This window comes from Peromyscus leucopus, chromosome 6, assembly GCF_004664715.2.
Source record: "Peromyscus leucopus breed LL Stock chromosome 6, UCI_PerLeu_2.1, whole genome shotgun sequence".
NCBI lineage: Eukaryota > Metazoa > Chordata > Mammalia > Rodentia > Cricetidae > Peromyscus > Peromyscus leucopus.
Window position 1 is genome coordinate 122,667,250 of NC_051068.1, and position 26,831 is coordinate 122,694,080.

Here is a 26,831-nt window from a genome sequence, read left to right on the forward strand (position 1 = left end):
TTGCAGAGGACTGAGGTTCAGTTCCCAGTACCTACCACAGGTAGCTCACAACTGCCTGTAACTCCAGCTACAGAGCAATCATCAGGCACCCTCTTCTTGCCCTCATCCACACTGCACTCATGTGTACATAACACCACACAGACAAACAGACAGACAGACAGACAGACACACACACACACACACACACACAATTCCTTTGTAATCACTGCTTCTAAAATACATTTTTCCTTCACTGACAAAATATTTTTATTGAAAATTCTTAGTGTCTTTCTGAAGTACTATAAAGACAATGGATTCCGAGCCATCCAATGAACTGATATCTAACCCATCACACAATACAGACTTTCTCAAACAATGCACTTTAAAATGATTCTGATCTTGCAATGAGTGATCTGAAAACCAGAAGCACCATTAAACACTCTGTGTCTTCTGTATGATATCATTTTTTGAAGTATGAATAAGCCTCACTTTTAATAAAAACAGAGAAAACATATTATATACAACATTCAAGTGTTAATTTGCTTTTCTTAATATTTAAAGCAAGAATAACATTTTTCAAAGATTTTGCTATCTTCTGTTATGTTTGTGAAAAACCGAAGGTTAAATGTGTGTGTCTGATAGGTGGAGTAAATGATTTTAGGTTAATGGCTTTTTCAAATAGGTATTGTGTCTCAGTGTATAATTTTTCTCATAAAATAATAAGGTTCTATATTTAAGCCCTTTGAAGTTAGTCTCTGTAAATGTACACTGAAATTCAACTTCACTTAACCTAAGAGACTCACACTACACAGATTGACTCCGATCACTAGAAAGCTTCTAGTTTAACACAAAGAAGGCAGGCTCCTTCCCTTTTACCTTCCCAGCTTTCTTGCATTTGTAAAAGAATCTAATCTCTCGCACCTAAAACAAATTGAACACCTCCATACCCTCTGTCTCAAAGGCATTCAAACCAAGCTATGGTTAGAATGCATGGCCACCCATGCGTGGCCACACGAATCAGCTGGGTCATTCTGGCTTCTTCCAGCTCTTTCAGAAGTCTGCCCATGTCTCCCCAGAACCATCTTGTTGTTCTTGTCCAGCCAGTCACTCCCCGTTTCCTCAACTACGTGCAGACTGCTCCTTGCCTTGCAAAGTTCTTTGGGATTCATCATTCAGACAGTCCTGGAATTTCCCCGTTACATTGCTGTCCAGTGCTTCAAAAGAGAAAAAATAACTATTTTTTTAAATTAACAAACATCTTTATCATGAAATTTAAGCACCCACATCACCTCTTCATCCTCCTTGACTGCATTCTCTGACATCTCCACCTTCTTGACACAATCTTCAAAGGGGAGTACCATGAGAGAAAGACTATATATCAATCAGGACCACCGACAACACGGGCTTGGAGCAAAATATCCTCAGCTGGGCCAGCCCCTTGGGCTGGTTGTGGGACTGTGGGGAATTCACATGACCTTCTGGTCCTCCTTTTTTTAACATGTGGTGGAATTATTCTCAGGAACAATGCTTATTTATTCTTTATTTATTTATTTATTTGAAATTTTGATCCTGTTCCCCTCCTCAAGCTCCTCACAGATCCTCCCCATCTCTCTACCCTGATTAAGTCAACTTAATTTTCTCCTCTCTTCCATGTTCAAATAAATGAAAATCAAGAGGAATGGAGGAGGGGTGGTTGGAGAGGGAGGGTGAGAAGAGGTTGTTGGGAACCGGGAGGAATGCAGGGAGGGAAAACTCTAGTCAGGATATAATGTATGAGAGAAGAACAAAATTTATGTCAAAAAAAATTTAAAACCTCATAAGACAAAAAATACCAAAACAAAGCTAAACAAAAAGCCCATAAAATAGTGTATAGTCCTTTTGTGTAGGCAGCTCTTGGGTATGGGGCCTGCCTTGGACTATGGTTAATATACCTTAATGATACTTCATTGGAAAAAACGGATTTTCCCTTTCCCAGCAGGAATCAATTGCAAATAGCTTTTTGTTTAGGGGTGGGACTTAACGTCCAGAGTTTGGTTTGAACCTGTGCAGGTCTTATGCATGCTGTTACAAACGTGAGTTCACCTGTGTGTCAATCTTGTAGCGTCTGGAAGATGCTTTTTCCTTTGAGTCATCGGCCATTTCTGGGTCTTATTATCTTTCCTCCGTTTCTATTCTCCAACGTGACAGACAGTCACTCACATAATGGACTCGTGTACAAACAATTAAAACAAAGTGGAGTACGATGCACAAATTGTCCTGGGGGTGTGATGAGTTGGGGCGTGCAATGGTGAATTGTACTCCATATTTAGTTCCAAAAGAGGAAAGAACGTTTTGTGCTTCCACATTTTTTAGCTGAAAACTTGACCTTTATTATTATTTGTGTTTTTACTTTTCACTCTTTCCTTAACCACAGTTTTACTCCTGGGTCCTTGATCTCCCATCAGGTAAAAACTGAGCTCTGACAAAGTGCTGCAGAGACGGTGGCCTCTGGTTGCCATCTAAGCCCCTTTACCTTGGGACAGCTATCAGTGAACAGAAGAGGAGTCAGATGCCCTCTGCAAAGCGAGTGCTCTCTTCTGGACACTATCCCAGACAGTGTTCCAGATAGGTCTGTGAGATCTGTGAGCACAAGCTTTGAGGACACTCTGGTGGCTGCTCCTGGAGCAAGGCGAAGCCACATCAGAGTCCCAGCTGTAATCCTATAGGGAATTTGTGGCCACAGCCTGGGAATCGAGCCCAGGCTGTTTGGGTGAAGGGGCCTGGCGCCGGACATGGCCTGCAGACTCAGGGCTGTGTACATATTCACACAAAAGAGGCCGGAAAGTGACAGGAGGAAGCTGTGCGTCACAGGGCACTGAGCAGGACCCTGGCCGCGCCTGGCCAGCTCCAGGACAGACCCACACTCCAGCCTCCAGCCCTCAGCGCCAGCTCCGTGGCTTCCAATGAGACTCCTCCCGCTTCTAGGTGAGTATGGGCTGGGCCTGGGAGGCTGCAGAGCGCCCACCTGCAGGGAAGCAGGGAAGGAGACTTTTCACTAGCTGGGGTTCAAGTGTTAAGTGTGTCTGGCACCGTCTCCAAGGAAAACAGACTTGGGCTTTCACAGGATGTTTTTCTGCTTGGCCTTTCCACTCTGGACCTTGCTATTCACGACCCAGGGCTTTTACCTATTTATTCTTCCTGGAGAAAGCTCGAAAGTCTTCGAAGTCTCAGACTTTGACCTTTCTTGTGATCGCCTCCAAGAAACTTGGGAAATCTAAACCACAAATACTTGAGAGAGAGGCTTCCTGACATTTTAAGGCTACTGACTGCCTGGACTTTGGGTTCATTTAAAACCCTGTTTGGGTGATGCATGGGGAGAGATAATAAATCACTTCTTTGAAGACAAATTAATCCAGGTTTAAGAAGTACATATAGTCTTATAAAGGGCTGGGATTTCGAATTGACTGTGTAAAAATCTCTAGGTACCAGATAAGGACAATTTATCCAAGATAACTGTTTTCGAAACAATGGCTTTGTGATTCATCCCTGTTCCGGCCCAAGCTTGCTCTTAAGTGGGCTTGGAACAAGACAATAAAAAGAAACACTCTATGATTTTGCTTATCGTTTCCTAACAGTCCTCAAAACATAGTTTTGTTTGTCATGTTGGGCAGGTGTTCTGTGGCTGAAAGATCAATTGTAGAACAGTATGTTGAATTTTGTTTTAATTTCTCTTAATACAAGATACCAGAAAAGGCATTTTTGTCATAAAAAGGGCAGAACAACAATTGCCAGAAGACTGGGAGATGGGAAGGGACATGCATTTCTTCTCTTCCTAGATATGACAAGTAACATCTTAAAAATAAAAGATTTTAGTTTGTGCAGATCCAGATACTCAATTTACCTTGATTTCTGGAGGGAAAAGGTAACTCCCAGAGCAGGAGAAGGAAAATTGCTTTGCAATCAGGAAACACCTTTGCAAGTAAGCGCTTCACTTCAGTGACAAAGAGATACTGAGTTTTCAGAACTGGATAACCTCATAGATTTTATTACAAAGCTGGATTTCCCATTATGTTTTAGTTATATGAAATTTACATGATACTCTCCTTAATCTTTAGGCTTAGTCACTTTTCTTCTATGATTTAATTAGTGAGTCACTGGGAAATTTTCATAATTCACCTTTCTAGGTGAAGAGAAATAAGCGCATTTGTGGGGTATTGATCTTTAACACAAGGATGGGAAGTCTCTTGTTTTTGACAAGATCTATGTCTTGATTTTATTTAGTGGGTTTCTCCACTTTGTTGAATTGTTGCTACACACAAAATTGCACCAAGACACCGTGTCTCCCAAATGCCAAGTGTGAAATCCACAATGGTGTGGAAGCCTGCTTCTGCAGTGTGGGGTTTTCTGGAAATGGCGTCACGATTTGTGAAGGTAAATAGCCTTGATCTCTTTTGATCTGCTCATGTGATTCAGTTCTGCATGACTCTTCTCTCTCCTCTTGTTTCACCTGTGCTGTGAAGCTCATATGAATCTAAAAAAGAAAGTTAACTGCTCAACAAGCATGAATTTCCTATGTCAAAATGCATTTTTAATATTGATATTGATTACCCATCATATTTTTTATTTTGAAAGTTAAAGCTTGCTCTGTCATTAAGCCAGAACATCCAAGCACAAAAAAGAGAGTTAATAGCCCTGAAAGTTCCCACAGCCCAGTCGATATTAGCATGTGTGTTCCTTGGGTGTTTTCTGTAGTAGTTAACTACTTAATTTCAAGTTTGATGTTAAGCATAGGAAATAGAATTGTGTGGTGGTGGTGCACACTTGTAATCAGAATGCTTTGTGGAAGGACAACCAAAAGATAGCAGGTTTGGGGGCAGCCTGCCCAATACAGATCCTCTCGTAAGAAAAGACAAAAGGAGAGTGAGGTACAGAGAGAGAGAGGAAAGGGTACAAAAAAGAGAGAAAGGGGGAGACAGAGGGATGGAAGTATAGAAAGAAGGAAAGAAGGAGGAGAGAAGGGAATTTTAAAGTAGATTCTTCTCTGAGTAGATTCTGCTGTAGAATGTCATGGTGGAGCCCAGACGGAGCCTGGTGGGCAAGGTCTTTGTAAGATGCAGTACAGAGAATTGACTGGATAGGATGAACGAGTGCCACCTAGTAATCCAACTGAGCAGAGTTCCTCCCTGTGATCACCTCAGCCAGTGTTTCTCCCTGCCAACAAGACTCACTTCCTCTTTCTTGTTTCCCATGATCCTCAACAGAGGCTACTTTTAAGTAGATCATTAGTGAAACATTCTGTACAGAGAGATGGAGAAGGGGAAAAAATGTTGCAAACCATATAAATTAGTTTCAAATATAATTAAATACTAAGTTCGCATTAGAGCTATGTGGTGTTATACTTCTAAATGTATTTAAGAACACATGGACTTTTTCTAATTAAGCTAGGATATTGTGCTTTGTTAATATTGCATGTTGTTGCTTATAGCATAAACAAGTTGTGTCTCGTGATTCAACTTGATAGGCTCTTAAAAAGATTAAATATGCAGCATATAGTAAAATTCAAACCTCATCATAATTAGTTTAATGCTTAAAAAATGTACAGCAAAGATGCAGTTTGCTTAATGGTGCATTAGATCAGCCGTTTCTGTTCCTACATCAAGCCAGAATTTGTAATATACTATTCTACAAGCACTACAAACTACTTTCCATAAATAATCATAGATTTTTTTAGTGTGTACTTAATTGAATAGCATGAAGGCAAGCTGATAGCTGAATGACCTTCAAAATATTGCTTCCAATATATCAGCATGCTTTCCCACTAATCATTACAAATTGTTCTGTAGCACTAACAGACACCATTGCCTTTCTGTGATTTAGATACTTTTACTGTCATGATTATCATCATTAGTGTCAACAGATTTTTGGTTTGGGCCTTTGACAACCAATGAGCTGATAATCATGACTTTCAGGACTTCTTTGAAAAAGACATGTTCTGATACACAGTGTTGTCTATGCTTCCACTGCCTGAAAGAAAGAAAATATTTACTGTTGAAAGAAAAAAATAAAACCAGAAGGAACTGTGACTTACAATTTTTTCTCACTCTGAACACAAATGGTAATGGAAAATATTTCTTTTTAAAAAACTCGTTAAGTTAAATGCCATTTCTATTTAAAGAAAGTTTTGTATTCACTTGATTCAGCAGTCATCATCTGAGTTTGTAATGTCTTCTAAAAGTGCTAAAGAGTGATTTTCCTCTTTTCAACATCTTTTCAGCAGGTATGCTAATATGTTCTTTAGAACAAAACTTAAAGAATTACATTTCAGTTACTGAAAAGTGTAGATTATAGGTTGAATATGAAGATTGTTTTGTTGGATTTTTTATCTCTAAATAGATATATCTCATATTTCTTATGTGTCTTTGCAAGCTTGGCACCATGTCAGCAAATGTCTGGATAAGATTTCAGCTATAAAGATGCCAAGTGATTTAAAATTAGAAGTTGTTTTCTTTCCAGTATCATAACTATCCCCATCATAATCAATACAGAATTTTTATTTTATTTTAAAAATACCATATACATGTTTTGGTAATAACTCACTCCCACAAACTGTATGACAAAAGTCCATTTTAAACAAGTCACATAGAATATTGCTTACATGGTTCTAAGCAAACAAGATTTAGCAATAATAACTTAATTTTACCTAATCGACTTGTTACTTGACAGGTAGTCATTGGTCACCTTTATCATCATTATCCTCATCACTATCATCACTGAGACATAATAACTATTGCATGTTGATTTTTTTTTTTTTTTTTGGTTTTTTCGAGACAGGGTTTCTCTGTGTAGCTTTGCACCTTTCCTGGGACTCACTTGGTAGCCCAGGCTGGCCTTGAACTCACAGAGATCTGGCTAGCTCTTCCTCTCAAGTGCTGGGATTAAAGGTGTGTGACACCACCGCCCGGCTTGCACATTGATTCTAAGGCATGAATTACCACAGTGCCTCCCCTGTTAAAGATCTCTTTTATCTTTGGAGAACAGATCAAGGGATGCAGCCAAGAAGTGGTGAAAAAAATTGCTTCACCAATGTTGTCCTATTCTACAGCTGTAACTTTTTCTTTAAATAATAATTCATATATATACATGTAGATGTAACCAACCGTCTTATTAAATAAGAAACACAGAAACAATGTAAAAGAGAAAGCTGAGAGGTCAGAGCTCAGAGCTAAAATCTCACCTTTCCTCCTGTTGTCCCAGCTTCCCGAAAGAGAGCTATTTCCTGTGTGTAAGTCGATTTTCCAGTCATTCTGCCTTCTCATTGGTTGTAAACCCAAACACGTGACTGCCTCGTCACTGTCTGAATGTACAGCCCCCTAGGTCTTAAAGGCATATGTCTCCAATGCTGGCTGTATCCCTGAACACACAGAGATCTATGGGATTAAAGGTGTGTGCCACCACCGCCACACTCTTGCTATGGCTTTAATAGCTCTGACCCCCGGGCAACTTTATTTATTAACATACAATCAAAATCACATTTCAGTACAATTAGAATGCCATCACATATACATACATATAATCTTCCTGAATTCAGCCCTTTTAGTGTTGCTTGCATGTACATGTTTTTAGGGTTGACCACTTGGTAATGTATAATCAACTAAGTTTACTCCCACCTAGGGAAGTTTAATTGTCCCTCTGTCAGTCGTCATTAATCGACTGTAGCTCTCCATGTAGGGATAGGGCCTTGTGAGTATTCTTTCATCCATATTGACATGTCAACTGATACTGTCATTTTTCAAATTCTGTATAGTCTACCATATTGCTGAAATTTCATAGATGCAGCCTTTCTGTCCTATATGGAATACACAGTCTCTCAGAAGACATCCTAGTCCTCTGGCTCTTACAAGCTTTCTGTTTGCTCTTTTGAGTTTTATCTGAGCTTTGGGTGTAGGAGCTTTGTTGTAGGTGTATCCACTTAAGTTATGTACCCCATGGTGAGTTGTTCTCTGCATTTTAACCACCTGTGGCTATAATTGTCTCCATATGCTTCAAAAGAAGTTTCATTCATGAAGGTTACAAGCTATATTTACCTGTGGGTAAAAGGATAAGTATTTAGACTGTAGGGAGAAATTTTACTTGTATAAGGGAGTAGCAATGGTAGGTTTTCCTCTAGGTTCCATGACTTCATTAGTCATGGGTAGATGGCTAGGAATATCCCCATGACCCTAGACTGAAAATATAAATAAGCGATTGTCTTTGGCATAGAAAGTATGTAGTGGGGCAGTTAAATATCTGTTAAATGGTTGTGAAGTGGTGCTATAAAGTGAATCTGTAGAATGTAGAAGTATGACAAGTCAAAATGACATTGAGGCTAATAATAGAAAAGTAAATTCTATTTGTCAGGATGTCCAAAGCAGCAATGAGAAAGCAGGCAAATGCACAGTATTGACCATAAAGAGTCTGGACAATTTCTGTAATGTAACTCTCTTTTTCACTGGAATAAACTAAATGACAAAAAGCAGTAAACAAGACTAGAAGTTAACATATCTGAAGTTTTTCAGAAGCTCCAAGTACTTCATGCATGATGGCAGAATGCATTAACTGTAGGACCAGTCAGGATGTTGATACTATGAATATGATTTGATTAGCAAAGATGAGACATTACAAATTCTAAAAGTAACTGAGTTACACAATAAATTTTGTGTATTAAAAAGATTAACCCATATGGTAGAGTAAGCAAATGTATGACAATGCATCATTGTAGAAACCTGTATAAACATCAGAACTATATGTTTGTACAACACATCATAGGTAATGTACTTCTACCCCATCCATGTTCAGATTTAAGGTAGATTTTTTTAAAACATAAAGAATAGGTACTATTTTGACCTCCACGTTCCACTATAAGGGAACATACTAGCATTTATTAAGCACCATGCCACAGCTTTTTGTGCACAAGAAAACAAGAGCCATGGAAATGTGATCTCCATATTATCTAAGAATAGTTGGTAGAGACAGTACCCAGACCCTGGGACAGAGACTTTCTAACAGTGACAGCGAATACAAACACATTCTTAACCAGGTGATGTAATTAGGCCAGGAGAGTCTTTAAAGTCAGGTCTAGAGAACAATATCTTCGAGCAGAAATTAGATATTTAATGGACATATGGAGATAATAGTCATAGTTTATTTGAAATTTAGCAGTGCCTAGACATTTGAGGTTGCTTTCAGAAAGGAAGAAATATGTATACAAATTTTAATGTAAAATAAAAAGGCTCATGAAACTGTTGAAACTATTTTATGCTAACACAGAATTTCTTAGTTTTGCTATCTATATTGCTATTAATTATGCATTTTAACACACTTTATGTTGCACTTTGGTGCACAACTATTGTAGGTATAGGAAAGAGGAGAATATTCACCATGAAATAAGGAGGAAAGTGTGAAGAGCAAGTAATGGGAGAAGGTTTAGTGCATATGGATTTTCTGTATGTGTCTAGACAACACTTACACAACACAGGGCTTGTGTAAGTGTGAAAATGAATGTGAGAGACTAGCTCCCTCCTGGCAGAAACATTCACTAAGTAAAGCAATGTTTGGGGTTTGAATGGAATCTGAATGAGACAAACAAATGGCCCAGGTGGAGACAGGAAGTGTCAGGAAAGATGCAATGTGGACAGCTTGAGCACATGTATAAACATCTTTTCATAGCTTGGAACATGTCTATCACAAAACCACCCAGGGAAAACAAGGAAGTACTGGTTCATGCTATAAATGTGACGCACTTCACAAAGCAGCATTCATGGCAAGCAAAGGGCTCCACTGGCAAAGGAGCCTAAACCCAAGGTCAGTGACATGAGTTTCATCCCCAGGACCCATGTGGTGGACAAAGTAAGGAAATAACCTACTATCTCCAGCAAGTTGTCTTCTGACCTTCCCACAGACTCTGTGGCCACTTGTTCCTACACATGCATGCAAAACAAATAAATGTATTAAAAAATAAGTAAGTTATAAAATGAGTTTTCATCATTATCTAAGGAGCACACCGCTGCTTATAGAACTCTACTGGACAAATGCTATCATAATGTGAAGAGCAATACGACACCAGCAAAGGCACACAAATGGTGTTACAGGAGCTTTCTAAGGATTGAGATGAAATAATCCATGGAATCAGAATATGGAAGGAGTATTCAGTCCAAGGCACAAGCATAATTCCTGCTGGAATAAAATGAAAGTAATGTTAATTGTATTTGTGTGAAGCAGCTCTTCAGGAGAGAGTTGAGCTGTTCTTGACACCTATTCTTCCCTCAGTCCTCTTATCTTCCTCCTCCCCATCTTCCCATTTTTCATTCTTCTACTCTCTTGTCCTACCTTCCCTTTTTCTTTTCTTTAAAAAGATATTTTTAATGTGTGTGACAGTTTGTCTACTTCTGTGTGTGTGCATGTGTGATTGCAGTGCCTCAGGAAGCCAGAGGAGGGTGTCCAAGACACTGGAACTAGAGTTACAGACTGTGAGTTGTCATGTGAGTACTGGGAACTGAACCCAAGTCCTAAGCAAGAGCAAGAAATGCTCTTGACTGCTGACCCATCTCCCCAGTCCATGGCACACAGGTGGAACACACATATATGTAGGCAAATATCCATACTCTTTCCCCCCTTTTATTGAAAATACATATTTTTCTCACATAATATATCCTGAACAGTTTCCCCTCCATCTAGTCCACTTAGTTCCTCCCCTCTTCCCCTCCCATCCAGATCCACTTATTTTTAGTCTCTCATTTCAAAACAAATAAGTTATTAAGGGATTATAATATAATATAATATAATATAATATAATATAATATATAATAATATGATAAAACAAAAATAATACATGAAAAGTGTACAAAACAAACTAGCAGAAGGAAAAACGTTCAAGAGAAGACACAAGAAATGGAGACCTACTCATTAGCACACTCATGAATCCTGTAGAAGCACTAAACTGGAAGCTATAATATATACATAAAGAATCCAGTACAGAAATATGCAGGCTGTGCACACTGCCTCTGCCTCTGTGAGTTCAAATGTGCTTTGAGCGTATTGATTTAGAGGGTCTTGTTTTCTTGTTGTCTTCCATCCCCTCTGACTCTTACACTCTTTTTGCCCCCTTTTATGGATGATTCCTTGGGCTCTGAGGGGAAGGATTAGGTGGAGACACCCCTTTAAGATCTAAGTGTTCCAAGTTCTCTCACTTTTGGGGTAATGTTTGCCTGTGGGTATCTGCATTGGTTCCCATCTGCTGTAAGAGGAAGTTTCTCTGATGCTGAATGAGCACAGCCCTGATCTATGGGTATAACAGAATGTCAAAGGAGTTATTTTATTGCTAATTTTTTAAAACAAAGACCTTGCGCTATATAGTCTCAAATTCTTGGTCAACCCAGCAGCATTAGGTATAGGTTCCTTCCCTTAGAATATGCCTTAAGTAAAATCAAATATTGATTTCTTATTCCCACAAGATTTGTGCCATCATTGCCACAGCATATCTTGTAGCCAGGACACCATTGTAGATTAAAGAGTTTGTGGCTGGCTTGATGTTTACATTTCTCTTTTGGAGACTGTGGAGTACCTTCCTACATCAATGGTGCTAGCATGTAGGGGTAAAGGCTCTATGTGGGCATCAGTTCAATTTCTTTATGTTTAATGTATTGTATAGGTGTTATCTTCATCAAAGGGGCCTTGCAATCAGTTTGTGGAGAGCAACCTATAGTTTTGACAACAGCTTGGATTGTTTGGGGATTTTCATTGGACTCCTTTGGCCAACAACTCAATTGGATGTTATGTAGTCCTAGGACCAGAAGCTTCATTTAGTGACAAAAAGTGGCCAGTTGGAGCTGTGTCTTGCTATGGGATGTTTTGTATGGCAAATGTGTTGCTCTGATTGGTCAATAAATAAAACACTGATTGGCCAGTGGCTAGACAGGAAGTATAGGCAGGACTAACAGAGAGGAGAAAAAAAAAGAACAGGAAGGCAGAAGGAGTCACTGCCAGCCACCACCAGGACAAGCAGCATGTGAAGATGCCAGTAAGCCACGAGCAACGTGGCAAGGTATAGATTTATGGAAATGGATTAACTTAAGCTATAAGGACAGTTAGCAAGAAGCCTGCCACGGCCATACAGTCTGTAAGCAATAGAAGTCTTTGTGTTTACTTGGTTGGGTCTGAGTGGCTGTGGGACTGGCGGGTGACAAAAACTTGTCCTGACTGTGGGCCAGGCAGGAAAATTCTAGCTACAGTGTCTTCCTCATTATTTGGTGATTTCAGTTAAATTGCCTTCATATGGGTATATATTTTAGTAATATTCTACTATGTGTTAAGTTTCCATAGTATCCCTCCAATAGCTCTTAATTTTAGCTGCCTCTCCCTGTGTTCCCTCCCTCGCCCACCTCTCCCCATTTGATCCTCCTGTTCCATGCCTCTCTCATTCATCCCTACCTATTCTATGTCCCTTTCCTAATGAGATCTATCTGCCCCTCCCCTATTCCATTAGTCTGTGATTACACATTACATTACACATGTAATGTAATTACACATTTCACATACATAACCTCTATGATTCTATAAATTATAGCTTGCTTATCATTGACTTAACTGCTAATATCCACATAAAAGCAAATACAAACCACATTTTTTTTTTCTGAATATGGATTACCCTACTCAGGCTGATTTTTTTCTGGTACCATCCATTTACTTGAAATTTTTATGATTTTATTTTGATGGCTGAGTAATAATACTCCATTTATAAATGAAGAATGTTTTTTTATCCATTCTTCTGAGAAACACCTAGGGTGTTTCCAATTTCTGTCTATTATGAATAGGAACGCAATGGAGCGTCACTGTGGTAGGATAAAGCATCCTTTGAGTATATGCCTAAGAATGGATTAGCTAGATATTGAAGTAGATCTATTCCCAGTTTTCTGGGAAACACAGGGATTTCCATAGTGGCTGTACAAGTTTTCAGTCCCATCAGCAATAGATGAGTGTTCCTCTTGCTCCACATCCTTACATGAGCTGTCACTTGGTTTATTGATCTTAGCCATTCTTGAGGTATAAGGTTAAATCTCAAAATAGTTTTGATTTGCATTTCCTGGTGACTAAGAATGCTAAATATTTTTGTGTTTCTCAACAATTCAGGTTTTCTCTTCTAGGAATTAGCTGTATAGATCTGTATCCCATTTTCTAATTGCGTTATTTATTTTTTCATGTCTAGTTTCCTTAGTTCTTTATATATTTTGGATACTAGCCCTCTGTCAGATGTAAATACATTTTTTTAAAAAATATAATACCTCCAATATCATCAAATAAGCACTGCATCCAGATTTCTACTTTTTGTCACAGTTCTATTGTTCTTGGATCCTTTAATGATTCCACTTTATTTTAGATAATTGGTGACATTTCCTTTGTTCTGTGAATGTCAGTTACCTGTAGCCCACTTAAAGGGCTACACATATTTTATTTTTTATTTTCCTATATATTTTCTCTTCTACATGAGTTAACTTTATAATGCTCAAATTGTTTCAGGATCACAGCTTAACAAAACTGGTGATACACTGATGTTAACGTTAATGTTTTCAACAAGTTATACACTACTCTATAGACTTCACACATATTCATGGATTCAATTCTTAAAATAACTCTCAGAAATATGAGCTAGTATTATCCCAATTTATAAGTTATTTGATAGGGAAAACATATTCAAACAATCACTTTAGACAATCTTCAAACTACTGAGTGAGGTAGGCTCACAAATAAGGAAATTAAATCTCACTGAAGTAAAAATAAATAGTTTTAATTCTAGCATAGCCCTCACCTTCTTTATCCCACCCACAATAGTCTCAGTGGAATTGAAGTATAAACTGACAGCATAAGTTAATGGAACTAAACAATATTTATAACTTTTACTGCATTAGTAAAAGTCATAAATGAAGTGTAAGTGTTTACCTATTTTCCATGCACTCCTGGAAGTCCAGGAGCTTCACACTAGGGAACTCACAGGGGAACATGAGATGTCCAAAACTAAGACTCAACTCACGGAAGCTCTGAAGGGCCCACTGGCTGCACACGAAGATTAGTGCCTTAAGATGATAAACTGCCCTTGTAGTAATGGTACTCTTTACTTTTCAGTAAATACAATGGAAATCTAGGTGTCTAGATCGGATAATACACTATTTTCCAAAGGCTACATACATTGGAGACTGTCATCTACCATTGATTAGCCCAGATAAAACCAAATGAATGATCCCAAAGGAAGCTTAATCATCTTCTGATGATGGTTGGAGCCCTTGTTGGTGGAAATTGATGCCAAATTTGTTCTTTCTTACCATCTATAATACTGAAATAATGCATAGAAATGAAAGCTATTCCCCCATCATGTACACAGAAAACTGTGAATTTTCTTATATTAAACAGGCTATCATGGCTCATAGAAAAAGATCTGAGCCAAGTTATATGTAATATCACATTACTCTATAATTGAACGTGCAAACATCATTGAACCATAACCAGTCACTGAAGAAAAGACAATACTGTGAATGTAAGAGGAAATAAATAGGAAAACAGCCTGAGAAATAAAATGGGAACAGTTTCAAGGGAAAATGTGAAATATAAATATGCTCAAGAAAATCTTAACCAATTTTGCATCTAAACTGCAAAAAATGGAATAGGTGTCAAAATATGAAAGAGTGGGCATACCAAACACATCCTTAGGTGATATGTCCTAAACTTGGCATTTCTCTCGCTTTCTTGCATCTAGATTCTCTTCGTATCCCTCTGCAGTATCAAGGATGTCAAGGCAATCAGCTGGTGAAATTTCAGTATTGCACCCTGTGTTTAGAAACAGTAAAGAGGCTTTGGGAGGTAGAACAGTGGGAAAATGTCTTCCATGGATGACTAACAACCTGAGTTAAAACTCCAGAACCCATGACTGAAGGAGAGAACCAGTTCTGTCTTCTGACCTTCACATGCACACTGCACCATACTGTATAGTGATAACAGTAAATACCAGAATATTAAAACTACAGTCTCCCATTCCTGGGTTTCTTGTCCCATGAAAATAGCCAGCATTAGAATAGAGAAGACAGAAATATAAAATTCATGCATATATCACTGAGTGTTGTTTTAGCTAAACTTTGGAGCTGGCATGGCCAATGCAAAAGACATTTTCATCTTCTTGTACCATGTCCTCCTCACTTAAGGCCCCAGGTACAGATGCTACTTTCTGATCAGCCATATGTAACCTCATACCATCTCTCAACATCACCAGGCAGGTGCTGTAAATCAGCCGAGGCTGGCATATAGCTGATAACTCTTTGCCTTCTTTTTGAGTCAGTCTTCAGAGATTCTTCCTGTATATATTACAGTTACAATACTAAAATGTAAGCTACTAAATATAATAAGATAACTGAAACAAGTACTGCATTAGCATCTCTGAATAATAAAAACAAATAAGTGAGTAAAGCAGATTTTTGTATTTGTCTACTTACTTATGGAAATTTAGTTATCATCACCTGTAATTGTGAGTTTACCCTTTGTGGAATGTGTGTATATGTAGGGCAATAGGCATTGTCTCACATACACATATCTTTGTATCAGGCACAGTGAATGAGACAGATTGATCAGTTATCATTCATGGTAGAAACCGAGTAATTTCAATATTGGGAACAGAATAAACTAATATTCATTGTCTAAGGCACAACTCATAAGTCAATTTCTTTGTAAGACTAAAATATTCTATTTATTATGAATTACAGTTTTTTTCATGTCATAGCAATTTTATTTTTAGATCAATATATTTTTGAAGTGCGTTTCCAGAATGTCTGTGCATTTCAGTAGTGACTGAAAATGCTGGTGACTTTTTCTTATTCTTGTTTGTGTTCTTAGAAACTAACAAAATGTCTTGTCAATCTATAACATGCTTCACCTGTAAACAATGCCTTCCCATATTGCTATTCCTTTCTCTTTTTTTTTAATTGAAAATAGATTCTTTTCTCATATAATACATCCCAAGCACTATTACCCCCACTCACTTCTCTTAGCTCCCTTCCCCTCCTCTCCCCCCAGATGCACTCTCCCCACCCTTTTTCTCTTCAGAAAAGAGCAGGCTTCCAAGAGATGACAGCCAAACAGGACAAAACAGGATACAATAACAGAAGGTGAATACCTCATATCACGGCTGGGCAAGGCAACCCAATAGGAGGAAAAGAGTCCCAAGAGCAGGCAAAAGAGTCAGCTTTACACCTGCTCCCACTGTTAGGAGTCCCACAAAGACACCAAGCTGGCAGCCATAACATATATGCAGAGGACCTGGTGCCTTTCACACATGGAATTTACTAAGACATTGTGAATAGTGAGCTGGAGGGATGGCTCACAGGGTAATGTGCCTGCTGCACAAGCATGGGAACTTGAATCCCAGCACCCTCATGAGTCGTCATGGAAGCATGAAAAAGAATGAGGAAGGAAGAGATATCAAATAAGGTGGAGGGCTATCAAGAAAGAGACTCCATGTAAGCCTCTATCCTGTGTATGCTGACACACAGATGCACACATATCCTAGTATGGATTTGAACACACACACACACACACACACACACACACACACACACACACACATACACACATACACTAAAAAACAAAAGAGTACCATGGAGCACCATGAATGGCATTTCTATTTTAGTCCAGTACTTACCTTTGTTAAATTTTATTCACTATCTAATAGTTGTATAACTAGAGAGTCTCTGATATATAATTTCAACACAAATATTTGACTAGAAAGAAATACTCAGTATAGTCAACTGAAGATTATATATAAAAAATAATCAAAGGAAGCACAAAATTTCAGGTTGATTTGTTCCCTATTTCTTTGTTTTCCTGTTTCATTATGAGTGATCAATCAGGCAAGCCTGAGTTTTAATTTGTTGCTTTGTAAACTTCTTCAGAGGTTAGTGACCAGTTAGCACTGGCACAGGCAGCTGCACTGTTGACACTCAGGTCTTGCTAGGATCTTGTATTTGAAGAAGGGAGCCCTGGTCTTTGTCTTTTGAGAAGCCCAAGGATCAAAATCACTATTTTTTTCTTGCTTGATTTTCTGTTATCAACCTGATTTTTTTCACAGTTCTAAGAAGCACGAAATCATTGGCACTTAAAAAAATGAGCCTTTTGTTTCTAATTTGCAAATAGTTTTGAGAGTTTTTTCTTTAGTTATAAAAAGAACTTCCTGTATTGTTCATGGAGCTAACACCCTTCCCTCTTTTCTATAACCAACCTTTTATAAATACAACTTAACATATAGCTTTGTTTATTTCTAAGAAACTACCAAAGATCAGGTTTTACCTTTTTACATTAATATGTGCAGTGTGGAAAACTTTATTTTGTTATAATTAGTTATTAAAATATTTTATGTTCCTACCCAATTATAAGTTTGACTAAATGGAAAAAATGAACACAAAATATGTTGGGGAGAAGTGAGACATTCTTTCTCTCTACAACTTCAAGTCATTTTATGTGATTCTTGACAAAACATAAAACTTATAAAAAGAACTTCTATTGCCATCCTCAAAAGTTATTTAAATACAAAGTTGTATTTGTATACTCCATAAGTATTCCACCTCAGACTCCTTTCCTCTAAAAATGATTTTATTCCATTCTATTTAGCAGAGATATAATCAACTACAAGGTTACTGGTTCAGGAGAATGGCAAGGGATAAGTTTAAAAATTGTAGATATCTCTGAAATTTTTTATGATTGTTTGTCAAACAATTTTATGTTCTACTTTTTATGAAACATCCAATTCTTGATCGGACATTATATTGGATTTTAATAATTTTCTAGTTGGTCTCATGAGAAGATTCCACTGTATATCACATATTATATAACAGGGATATAAATATGCATAACATTTGGGCTGCTCTTAAAAATTGATAAAAGCATACTTGTTTAGTGTGGAGATTGTGATTTTTCTGAAAATTAAATCCTTAAGCAAGACTGGTTCAATGTTTTGACTGGCTAATTAAATATTTGGTCCATTCCCGCTGGCCATAGGTAGAGGCACTGATTTGAAACCACCACGTTGAGAATGAGGCTATAAGGAAAAGAAAACCAAAAAACCAAAAAACTGTGTTAAAACAACTGGGATACAGGGAGAGTGTTCCAGCACCTGGATGTAATAGACGATAGTATTTTATATTCAAGTCAAAGAATTTTCATTAAAAATGTGATTATCTTGAGTGGCGTTGGTCAGACAAGCCCAACTCCTGAAACATCACTTCTCCTGGGATTTACTGCATGGTAATGCTATTTTCCATATTAACAAGATTTTTTTCTACAATCTTGTGTTCAGATACATAATTTATACCACCAAGAAATGTGAATTAGTATACAGACTCATAGATCCATGTTACAATTGTTTTAAAATTCCCAAATAAATTACCATTGCTGTGAGACAGAATGTCAGGAGAGTTCAAACCTTGTCCCTAGACTCAGGAGGAAATTAATGCTTGGGTCTGTTATTGTCATGAACAGAGATGGTGACTTTTTCTGGGACGATGAGAATCTAACCAAATATTGTAGCTAAATATAGCATACAAAGCCGTGTGCCATTTCTGAAGATGCTATCAGGAAGAAAACCCAATGACTAGGCTTCTGTGCTCTAGTTTTTAGGTACACAGATTCAATTTAGAGATTGGGGTTTGAAAATAAAATTTACTGCACGAGTGTTTTTGGCTGATAAGAAATGGATTTTGTGACCCTGGTGCACATTAATTGAAGTATCTGGCAATGTGTCTCGACCAGGTTAAAGGGACCATATGTACTTGGAACCATATTATTGCTTCACATTGAGCTCCGAAGTTAAATCTCTTCATTACCATATAAGGAAGCAAACTTTACTACCAGGACACTGCCCAAGCCAATGCTCACTACTGCCTAATGCCGTCTGGATTTTTTTTATGCAATGTGCATTCTGTCTAGTTTCCAATCAATACTGAAACTTAAGAATGGCATCATCAAAGGTTATACTATTTTATATTTTCTAATATCTTAGCTTTAATATATGTTCTTGATTTTTTGCTTGCTTGCTTCTTGTTTGTTTTTGAGACAGTTTCACACTGTAACTCAGGCTGAACTAGAACTCATTGTGTATTCCAGGCTTGTCTCAAACATATAGTTCTACTTCAGCCTCCTAGATCCCAGAATTAGAGGTGCTCACTACTATGCCTGGCTCAACATTCTTAAATCTTCTGTTCATTAAGTCATACACAGATGTATTTGCTGATGACTGTATTCAGACATAGTAAAAGTGACATCAGTTTTAGTCATTCACTTTCATAATACACTTTTAAAGATGATAGAGTGTGTGTGTAGTTGCAAGTTTGAGATGTAGAATTTAGTATGTACTTGTCTATGTTCTTTGTGTACTAGATGCTTCAACAGGTTTTGATTCTGGTTTCACTTACACAGGGTAAAATCATTTCAGAAGTTTGAGGCAGTTGTGAAACTGTAACACATATTATCCATGAGATTCTTTAGGCTAAATGACTGAGCCAGTTATCTGTTCAATAACCATCCACGTCTATTCTCTTTGTCTCTTTTGTGAATGTAATCAGTACCAAAACACAGATCATGTCCACAGAATGACTTCATGTTCTGGCCCCCTGCCAAACAAGAACACAGCCTGTGTCTTGACGAAATTAATACAAAAATTTCAACTGAAGTCATGCTTAGCAAGTAGGCCTTAAAGCAGAGAAGGACACACAAACTTTTGTTTGTTTCCATTGCCCTGAAATTGACACATGCGGGACCTAAATCAGTGTAATAAGATTAAGCAGAGGGTGGTTTTTAACATTGGTTTGATAGTTTTGCCTTTGTGGCAAACTTTTGATATTCTGAAATAAGAGAGCCATATATGCTTTCTGTCAGAAAGAATCTTATGCCAATTTTCCTGGCACCATATGGAGAAGGAATTCTGAGATTATTTCTGGACCTTTATAAACACAGAAACCCATTGAGAATACTAAAGAAAGTGCAGCAGATCTCTGCAACTATGCAATGTGGGATGGCGGGCAGATGCTTGATTAGGCTGAGATGTTTGTTCAACTAACGTTATGTTCATTGCAGCAGCTTTATAATGGAACACCATGTGGAGGAAAATGATCTGTAAAGTGTGTTTTGGACTTTGAATTTCAGTTCATTAGGACACAAGCATGTCTGAAATTTTTCAGTAGATACATTAATTGTTGTTTTATAGTCAACAATCCCTTTATACTTATCCTTTGGAAAAATTCAGATGTCTGCCTGATGAATAAACAAGCACAGAGTGAATCTGAATTTAAGAAAAGCTTTAGACACTGTGGGCATGATAAATCATGCTTGTAATCTCAGCACTCAGGACACTGAGGCAGGGGGATTACTGTGAGTTTGAGGCCAGCCTGGAACACACAGTAAGTTCCAAAGCAGCCTGAGCTACAGTGTGGGACCCTGTCTCAAAAAAGGAAGAAAAGGACTACCAAAATGATTCACCCAATAACAGTGCTTGCTCTGTATTCCTGACTACCTGAACCCAGGTCAATGCAGAAAAACTCTGTGAGCTTGTTAATGATTTCTACACTTGCCCACCATGGCATGCATGCACCCAAGTATGTACACTGCACACACACACACACACACACACACACACACACACACACACACACTTGCATAATCACACTAAAAATAAATGGAAAGAAGGAAGAGATTGAAGGAGAGAAGGGGGAAGAAAGAGAGGGAGAGTTTCAGAGAGTAACCATAGAACAAACCGCATTATTATGCTGGAAAAAAAAAACACAAAAGGCCCAAATATGACCAAATTTCAGTGAAATAATTGCAGTAGAAGCTATTAAGGGTTCCTTGTAGAATGAATCTTAAAGAGTCTTATTAATAAAACCAAACCCAATGCCAGTCATTGGAGTGAATGCTGAAAGATCAGAGAAGCAGAACAAGCCACAGGTACCTCACCTCGCCAACTCCTTGGCTGATCCTGTTTCTTCAGACTGGTTGGAGTCCTCATTCAGAATGAATCTCAGCTGAACTGCTGCTCAAAAGCCTAAAAGCTTAACCAGGTTAGTTCCTGGTTTTCACGCCTTATATACCTTTCTGCTTTCTGCCATCATTTCCTGGGATTAAAGGCTCACTTCCTGGGATTAAAGGCATGAGTCACCATGCCTGGCTGTTTCCAGTGTGGCTTAAAACTCACAGAGATCCAGATGGATCTCTGCTTTAGGAATGCTAGGATTAAGGGTGTGTGTGCCACCAATTTCTGGCCTCTGTATCTAGTGGCTGTTCTGTTCTCTGACCCATAAGTTTATTAGGGTGCACAATATTTTGGGGAACAGAATATCACCAGAATTCCCAATTTGTTATTCTATTCCTAATGCATAGTACAAACTGCATTATCATGCTAAAAAATAATAATAAAGCCTACATCTTATCAAATTTTAGTGAAATAATTTCACCAGCAGCTATTGATTCCTAGCAACTGCTTCTAGTATCTTGATATTCATTCCTTTATTAATGAAATTGTCCATTCATTGGCATTTAAAACTAAGGTTTGAGTTATGATCAGTGTTCAGAAGCAGGACATCAAGGGCAGACAATAACATAAAAAAGAAACAATGGCTACTGTATAGACATGGCAGGTTTAAAATGGTGAATTCCATGGTGAGACACTCCACTGAAATACGGGCTTCAGTACTTTAGACTTAGAAAGGATGATTACAGCCCAATTTGATTGAAGCCTGATGAAACTGCCCTCTAATCTGTAAAAAGATGAATTACGGTGCACTGTGAAAAGCAGAACCTCTAAGGAAGCCATCTGTGGGATTGAATCCTCATCCTAGAATTTTTCAGTGCCTACATCTATTGAATATACACAATTTTGTCAATATCAAAGTCGTTTTTTGAAGATTAAAGAAGATAATACAAATTAGACACTTAATTAAAATGGTCCTATGGAAAGATCTCAATAAATTAAGACTGTTGTTCATGTAAGTTTGCCAGTCACTTACTGTCAAAAGTGTTTTTTTTTAATTAAGAGATTTTCTATTTATTTTACATATCAACTACAGATTCCCCCATCCTCCCTCCTCCCAGCCCCCAGCCTTCCCACCCAACCCACCCCCATTCCCACCTCCTCCAAGACAAGGTCTCCCATGGGGAGTCAGCAGAGCACAGTATACTCCACTGAGGCAGGTCCAGGCCCATTCTCCCTGCACCAAGGCTGAGCAAAGTGTCTCACCATAGGCACCAGGCTCCAAAAAGCCAGCTCATAAGCCAGGGACAGGTCCCGGTCCTACTGCCTGGGGGCCCCCCAAACAGTTCAAGCCAAACAACTATCTTGCTTATCCAGATGGCCTAGTCCAGTTCCATGGGGGCTCCTGAGCTATTGGTCCACAGTTCATGTGTCTCCACTAGTTTGGCTAGTTGTCTCTGTACTTTTTCCAGTCATGGTCTCGATATCTCTTGCTCATAGAATCCCTCCTCTCTTTCTTCGATTGGAATCCTGGAACTCTACCTGGGACCTGGCCATGGATCTCTGCATCTGTTTCCATCAGTCACTGGATGAGGATTCTATGATGACAGTTAGCGCATTCAGCCATCCAATCACCAGAGTAGGTCAGCTCAGGCACGCTCTCGACCATTGCCAGTAGTCTATGGTGGAGTCATCTTTGTGGATTCCTGGGGACCTCCCTAGCACTCTGCTTCTCCGTTTTTAAACATATGCTTTGTCTTCTTTCTCCACTGAGCTAAGTAGACTGGGCCATAAGCTTTGAAAGTTAATGTCATCACACAGCAAGGAGACATTTCCCTGCCGTCCCCAAAAAAACAACACACATGTTCACTTCCATTTATGTACAGTGACAACCTGTCAATTCTCAAGTTACAGTTTATGCTTCTTATAGGCCAAAGGCAATTTAAGAAAGCTATTTGACTATTAGTTACCTTTCTCTGAAGAGTGAGTTTCTTTACATTTTCTCTGTATGGATTACCTGATTATGTGTATGGTGGAAGCCTGCATTTGAAGGCTAAACAATTTTACAGAGAAATATCTGGAAACTAATTTCTCCTAAATCATATATAATTGCATTGATGTCAATAATCATCTGCTATATTACATATTATAATGTATTATATAATTACATTAAATATATATAATGTTACCCCAAATTTTATATGTGTGTGCGTGTATGTGTGTATACATATCAATTAGTTAAAGAATCAGGAAAAACAATGCTGTAGCATTGAAGGCCTGATCCTTAATGAGAGATCTAAACTACAGTGAAATGCATGTTTAAAGAGTATAAATTTGTGACTGGAGAGATAGCTCAGTCGTTAAGAGCACATACTACTCTGCCACTGTACTCAAGTTCAGATTCCAGCACCGTGTTGGGAGTCAGACAAAGGTAACCTAACCCTAGCTCCAGGGCACCTGGCAAGTCTCACCTCCGCAGGCACCAGCATTAATGAGCTTCGACCCATAACAGACGCACATACTAAAAATAAAAATAAATCTTAAAGAACAAGTGTGAATTTGCAGCAATTAGTTAATTTGTAATGATTATTTATTAAAATTAACTACTACACATACTAATACTCTTTACATGTTTTGTTGATTGAAATAAATAAGATTACATGAAAACTTAAAAAAAAACCTGTTTAAAAATTCTAAATATTTGTGTTTAGTGCCCAAAAATCTCTAATGGAAGTTATCTAGTAGAAAATACATGAAGGAAGGTTTGCAGTTGGAGACATGGCTCAGTGCTTAAAAGCATTCGCTGCTCTTACAGAAGATTCAAGTTTGATTTCCAGAACTCATGCGGGGCAGCTCACAATCACCCAAAATTTCAGTCCCAAGGAATTCAAAGCTTGCATATGTGCGCACACACACGAAAATAAAGCAAGTCTTTAATAGAAATACAGGAGGAAGCCTAACTAAAGGGCTCCATGAGTAAAGGTGCTTGTCAACAAGCTTAACAGCCTGAATTCAATACCCAGGATATACATGGTAGAGAACTAACTCCCACAAATTGCCCTCTGACCTCTATATCTATAGGGTGTTCATATGTGTTCAAATACACACATGAAAAATTAATACAAATATAAAAATTTAAGAATGATGCCAGGCAGTGGTGGCACATGCCTTTAATCCCAGCAGTCGGGAGGCAGAGCCAGGCATATCTCTGTGAGTTTGAGGCCAGCCTGGTCTACAGAGAGAGATCCAAGACAGGCACCAAAACTACACAGAGAAATCCTGTCTTGAAAAACACCCAAAAATTAAAAATGAAGATAAATGATGGATAGAGAGATGATATGGATGTCTGTTTATGAAACCTTTTTAAAGCATTACTTTGAAAGTTGGACAAAGCCTCAGCATATGCTCACACAAATGGCATTAGAATATATGAGTGTATGTGTGTGTGTATGTGTGTGTGTGTGTGTGTGTGTGTGTGTGTATCAAGATGATTCTTGAAAAATGAGAGGTAATTTTTTTGTACAGTGGAAGGATTAATTACTAGCCACAATTGTGCTTCCCCAATGGTGTATAAAATCCCCTGTCACACTTTTAAATGTGGAGAGAAACATCACAGAAGCACAAGACAGTGTGATTAGACCACATTCATAGGGTCTTCAGTGTTTGAAATGACTCAAAGGCCTTGACATGAACTTGACAGAGGAATGATTAGAATCAGTCTGACTTTTTCAGTGTGATTTCTTATCCCTGGGAAAGACAGATCTGAGCCAAAACATGCTAAAACACTTCCACTTCAGCACCATTTCTGAGTTATGGTTTAAACATCAGTTCAAGATGACCAAACATTTAACCATGGCATTTGAACCTAACGTAATTTGTTAGAAACTGCCATGGATTGGGTGTTCTTTCGTGATTAGTTGGTGTTCCCTGAGGGTCTGTGGTGACTTGAGGCTTGATTTGTCCTCAGAGTGTCAGTGAGGGAGGTGGGATCTGATGGGAGGTCTTTAGCCATTGGGTCATGTCCTTGGAAGAGGCCTGGAAACTCCATTCTCTCACTCACTTCCTGTGTGTCTTGATTTGACTGCAGTGAGGGAATTGGAGCAGAAGTGTGCTGTAGCAGGCACCATGCTCATCAGCCCCCAAAACTGTGAGCTCAGAAAAACTGTCCTCTCTGTAAAACCAACTGTTTCAGGAATTTTGTACTAAGGAAAAGCCAACTAATAACATAGAAACCTTTTTAATAAATCCCTGGATGTAAAATATAAATCCAGTTAAGACTGCAAAGTATCTTTGTAAGCAGAATATTTACTTTTTGTTACTTGTTTTCTTTCTGTTTTGTTGTGTTGTGTATTGTCTTGTTTTGTTTAACATGGATCTCTCTATGTAGCTCAGACTCTCTTTCAATTCCTGATTGCCCTGCCTCTGCCTCTGAAGTCCTTGTATTCCACAATTTTACTTCCACACCCAGATCAATTACATACTTTTAAATTGTTAAAATAGCTAGCTAAGCACTTGGCCATTAATAGAATCTGCCACCAACATCCTCTAGGCCTAAATTTCCCATCATCAGTTCCAATTTGTCTTTTCAAAATGATTGTCATGATGCTGATGATCAAATTGACTTCCTTAAATGTTCTGAAACAAAGTATTTAAACTCTTGACATGACAACATTTGTACTTCATTACTTTCATTTCCAATTTTGTCAAAAAAAGAACTGTTATGGTTGAAATACCATTGCTTTTAAATGTTAACTATAATTATATTAGATTTTATTCTAATTTGTCAATACTCTTAAATTATAGCAATAGTAACTGTGGTTTTTATAGAATTTTTTTTAACAGAACTATGATAAATAATGCTCTACCATAAATCAAAAAGTCCATTCTTTAGTTAATGATATTGCATTTTTTAAAATAATAAAGCTGAATCAAACTAGAAACTCCCATGGATAATTTATCATTCATTAACTCATGCCTCACTCACTCAATAAATATTTGTATAGCATCTACAATATATCTGACGCTTTGCTAAGTTAAGTTAGCTAAGTAAGTTAAATCAAGAAGCAAGCTATGAGGCCTCCTCTGCCACTGATTCTAGAATGATGAAGACCAATGAAAACTTGCTTACAGAAGTACACATTTGAGTGATCTGAGTGAGTAGAAAATGTTCACAAGAAAAAAATATCATGAAAGTTGAGCTGTGAATTGCATCCATAAACCATGTATTTGTGGAGTAAAGGGAGGGATAGTGGTCATTATATACGCTTTAATAAAATAAAAAATACAGTAAGTTTGTGTTGTAATTGCTTTTGATGATTACATCTTTGGTATATCTATGTTAACCAGCTGCTATATTATATAGCATACTATATAGCATACTTGTATTATCCACAGGCAAGCTAGATATCTTTACATACTTTTACATTTCTCAAGGTTACATTAGTTTTTACAGAAAGAAAATTATTTGGAAACTAGTGAAGTGTTGATGCTGGCTGATTAGGTACATGTCTATTTTACAGTCCAGAAAGAAACAATAGTATATTTAATTGGTTGGTTGGCTGACTATTTTGAGACAGGATCTCATTACAACCCAAGTAGCTCTCAAGCTCACTAGGTAGCCCCAAATGACAGGAAACTCAAGGTCCAATGCAACAGCCTTCAAACATTGTTGTTACATGTGTAAGTCGCCATGCCTGCCTTGGATCAATGTAGCTCTATCAGGGTTGCTTTGCAAGAAGACAGGAGACAAACAGGAGGGAGCTATAAAATAAAGGGCTCCCAAGATTGTCATAAGGAGTTGTAGATTATGAGTATGAGAAAAATAGATGTGACAAAAAGGCCTTAG

The 26,831-nt window shown here is 38.0% G+C and overlaps 1 protein-coding gene across 2 annotated transcripts in view; it reads left to right on the forward strand.

Annotated features, from left to right (window-relative positions):
* The first annotated feature begins 2,694 nt into the window (after positions 1-2,694).
* Positions 2,695-26,831, forward strand: part of Adgrl4 (adhesion G protein-coupled receptor L4) — a 95,849-nt gene continuing 71,712 nt past the window's right edge. Inside the window, exons 1-2 of one of the 2 annotated variants that reach the window (XM_037207216.1) lie at positions 2,695-2,943; positions 4,240-4,389. In XM_037207216.1, the coding sequence (XP_037063111.1) occupies positions 2,922-2,943; positions 4,240-4,389 (172 nt within the window). In that variant the 5' untranslated portion in view covers positions 2,695-2,921. The remainder of the gene's footprint in view (positions 2,944-4,239; positions 4,390-26,831) is intronic. The other variant, XM_028879126.2, reaches the window with a different exon arrangement.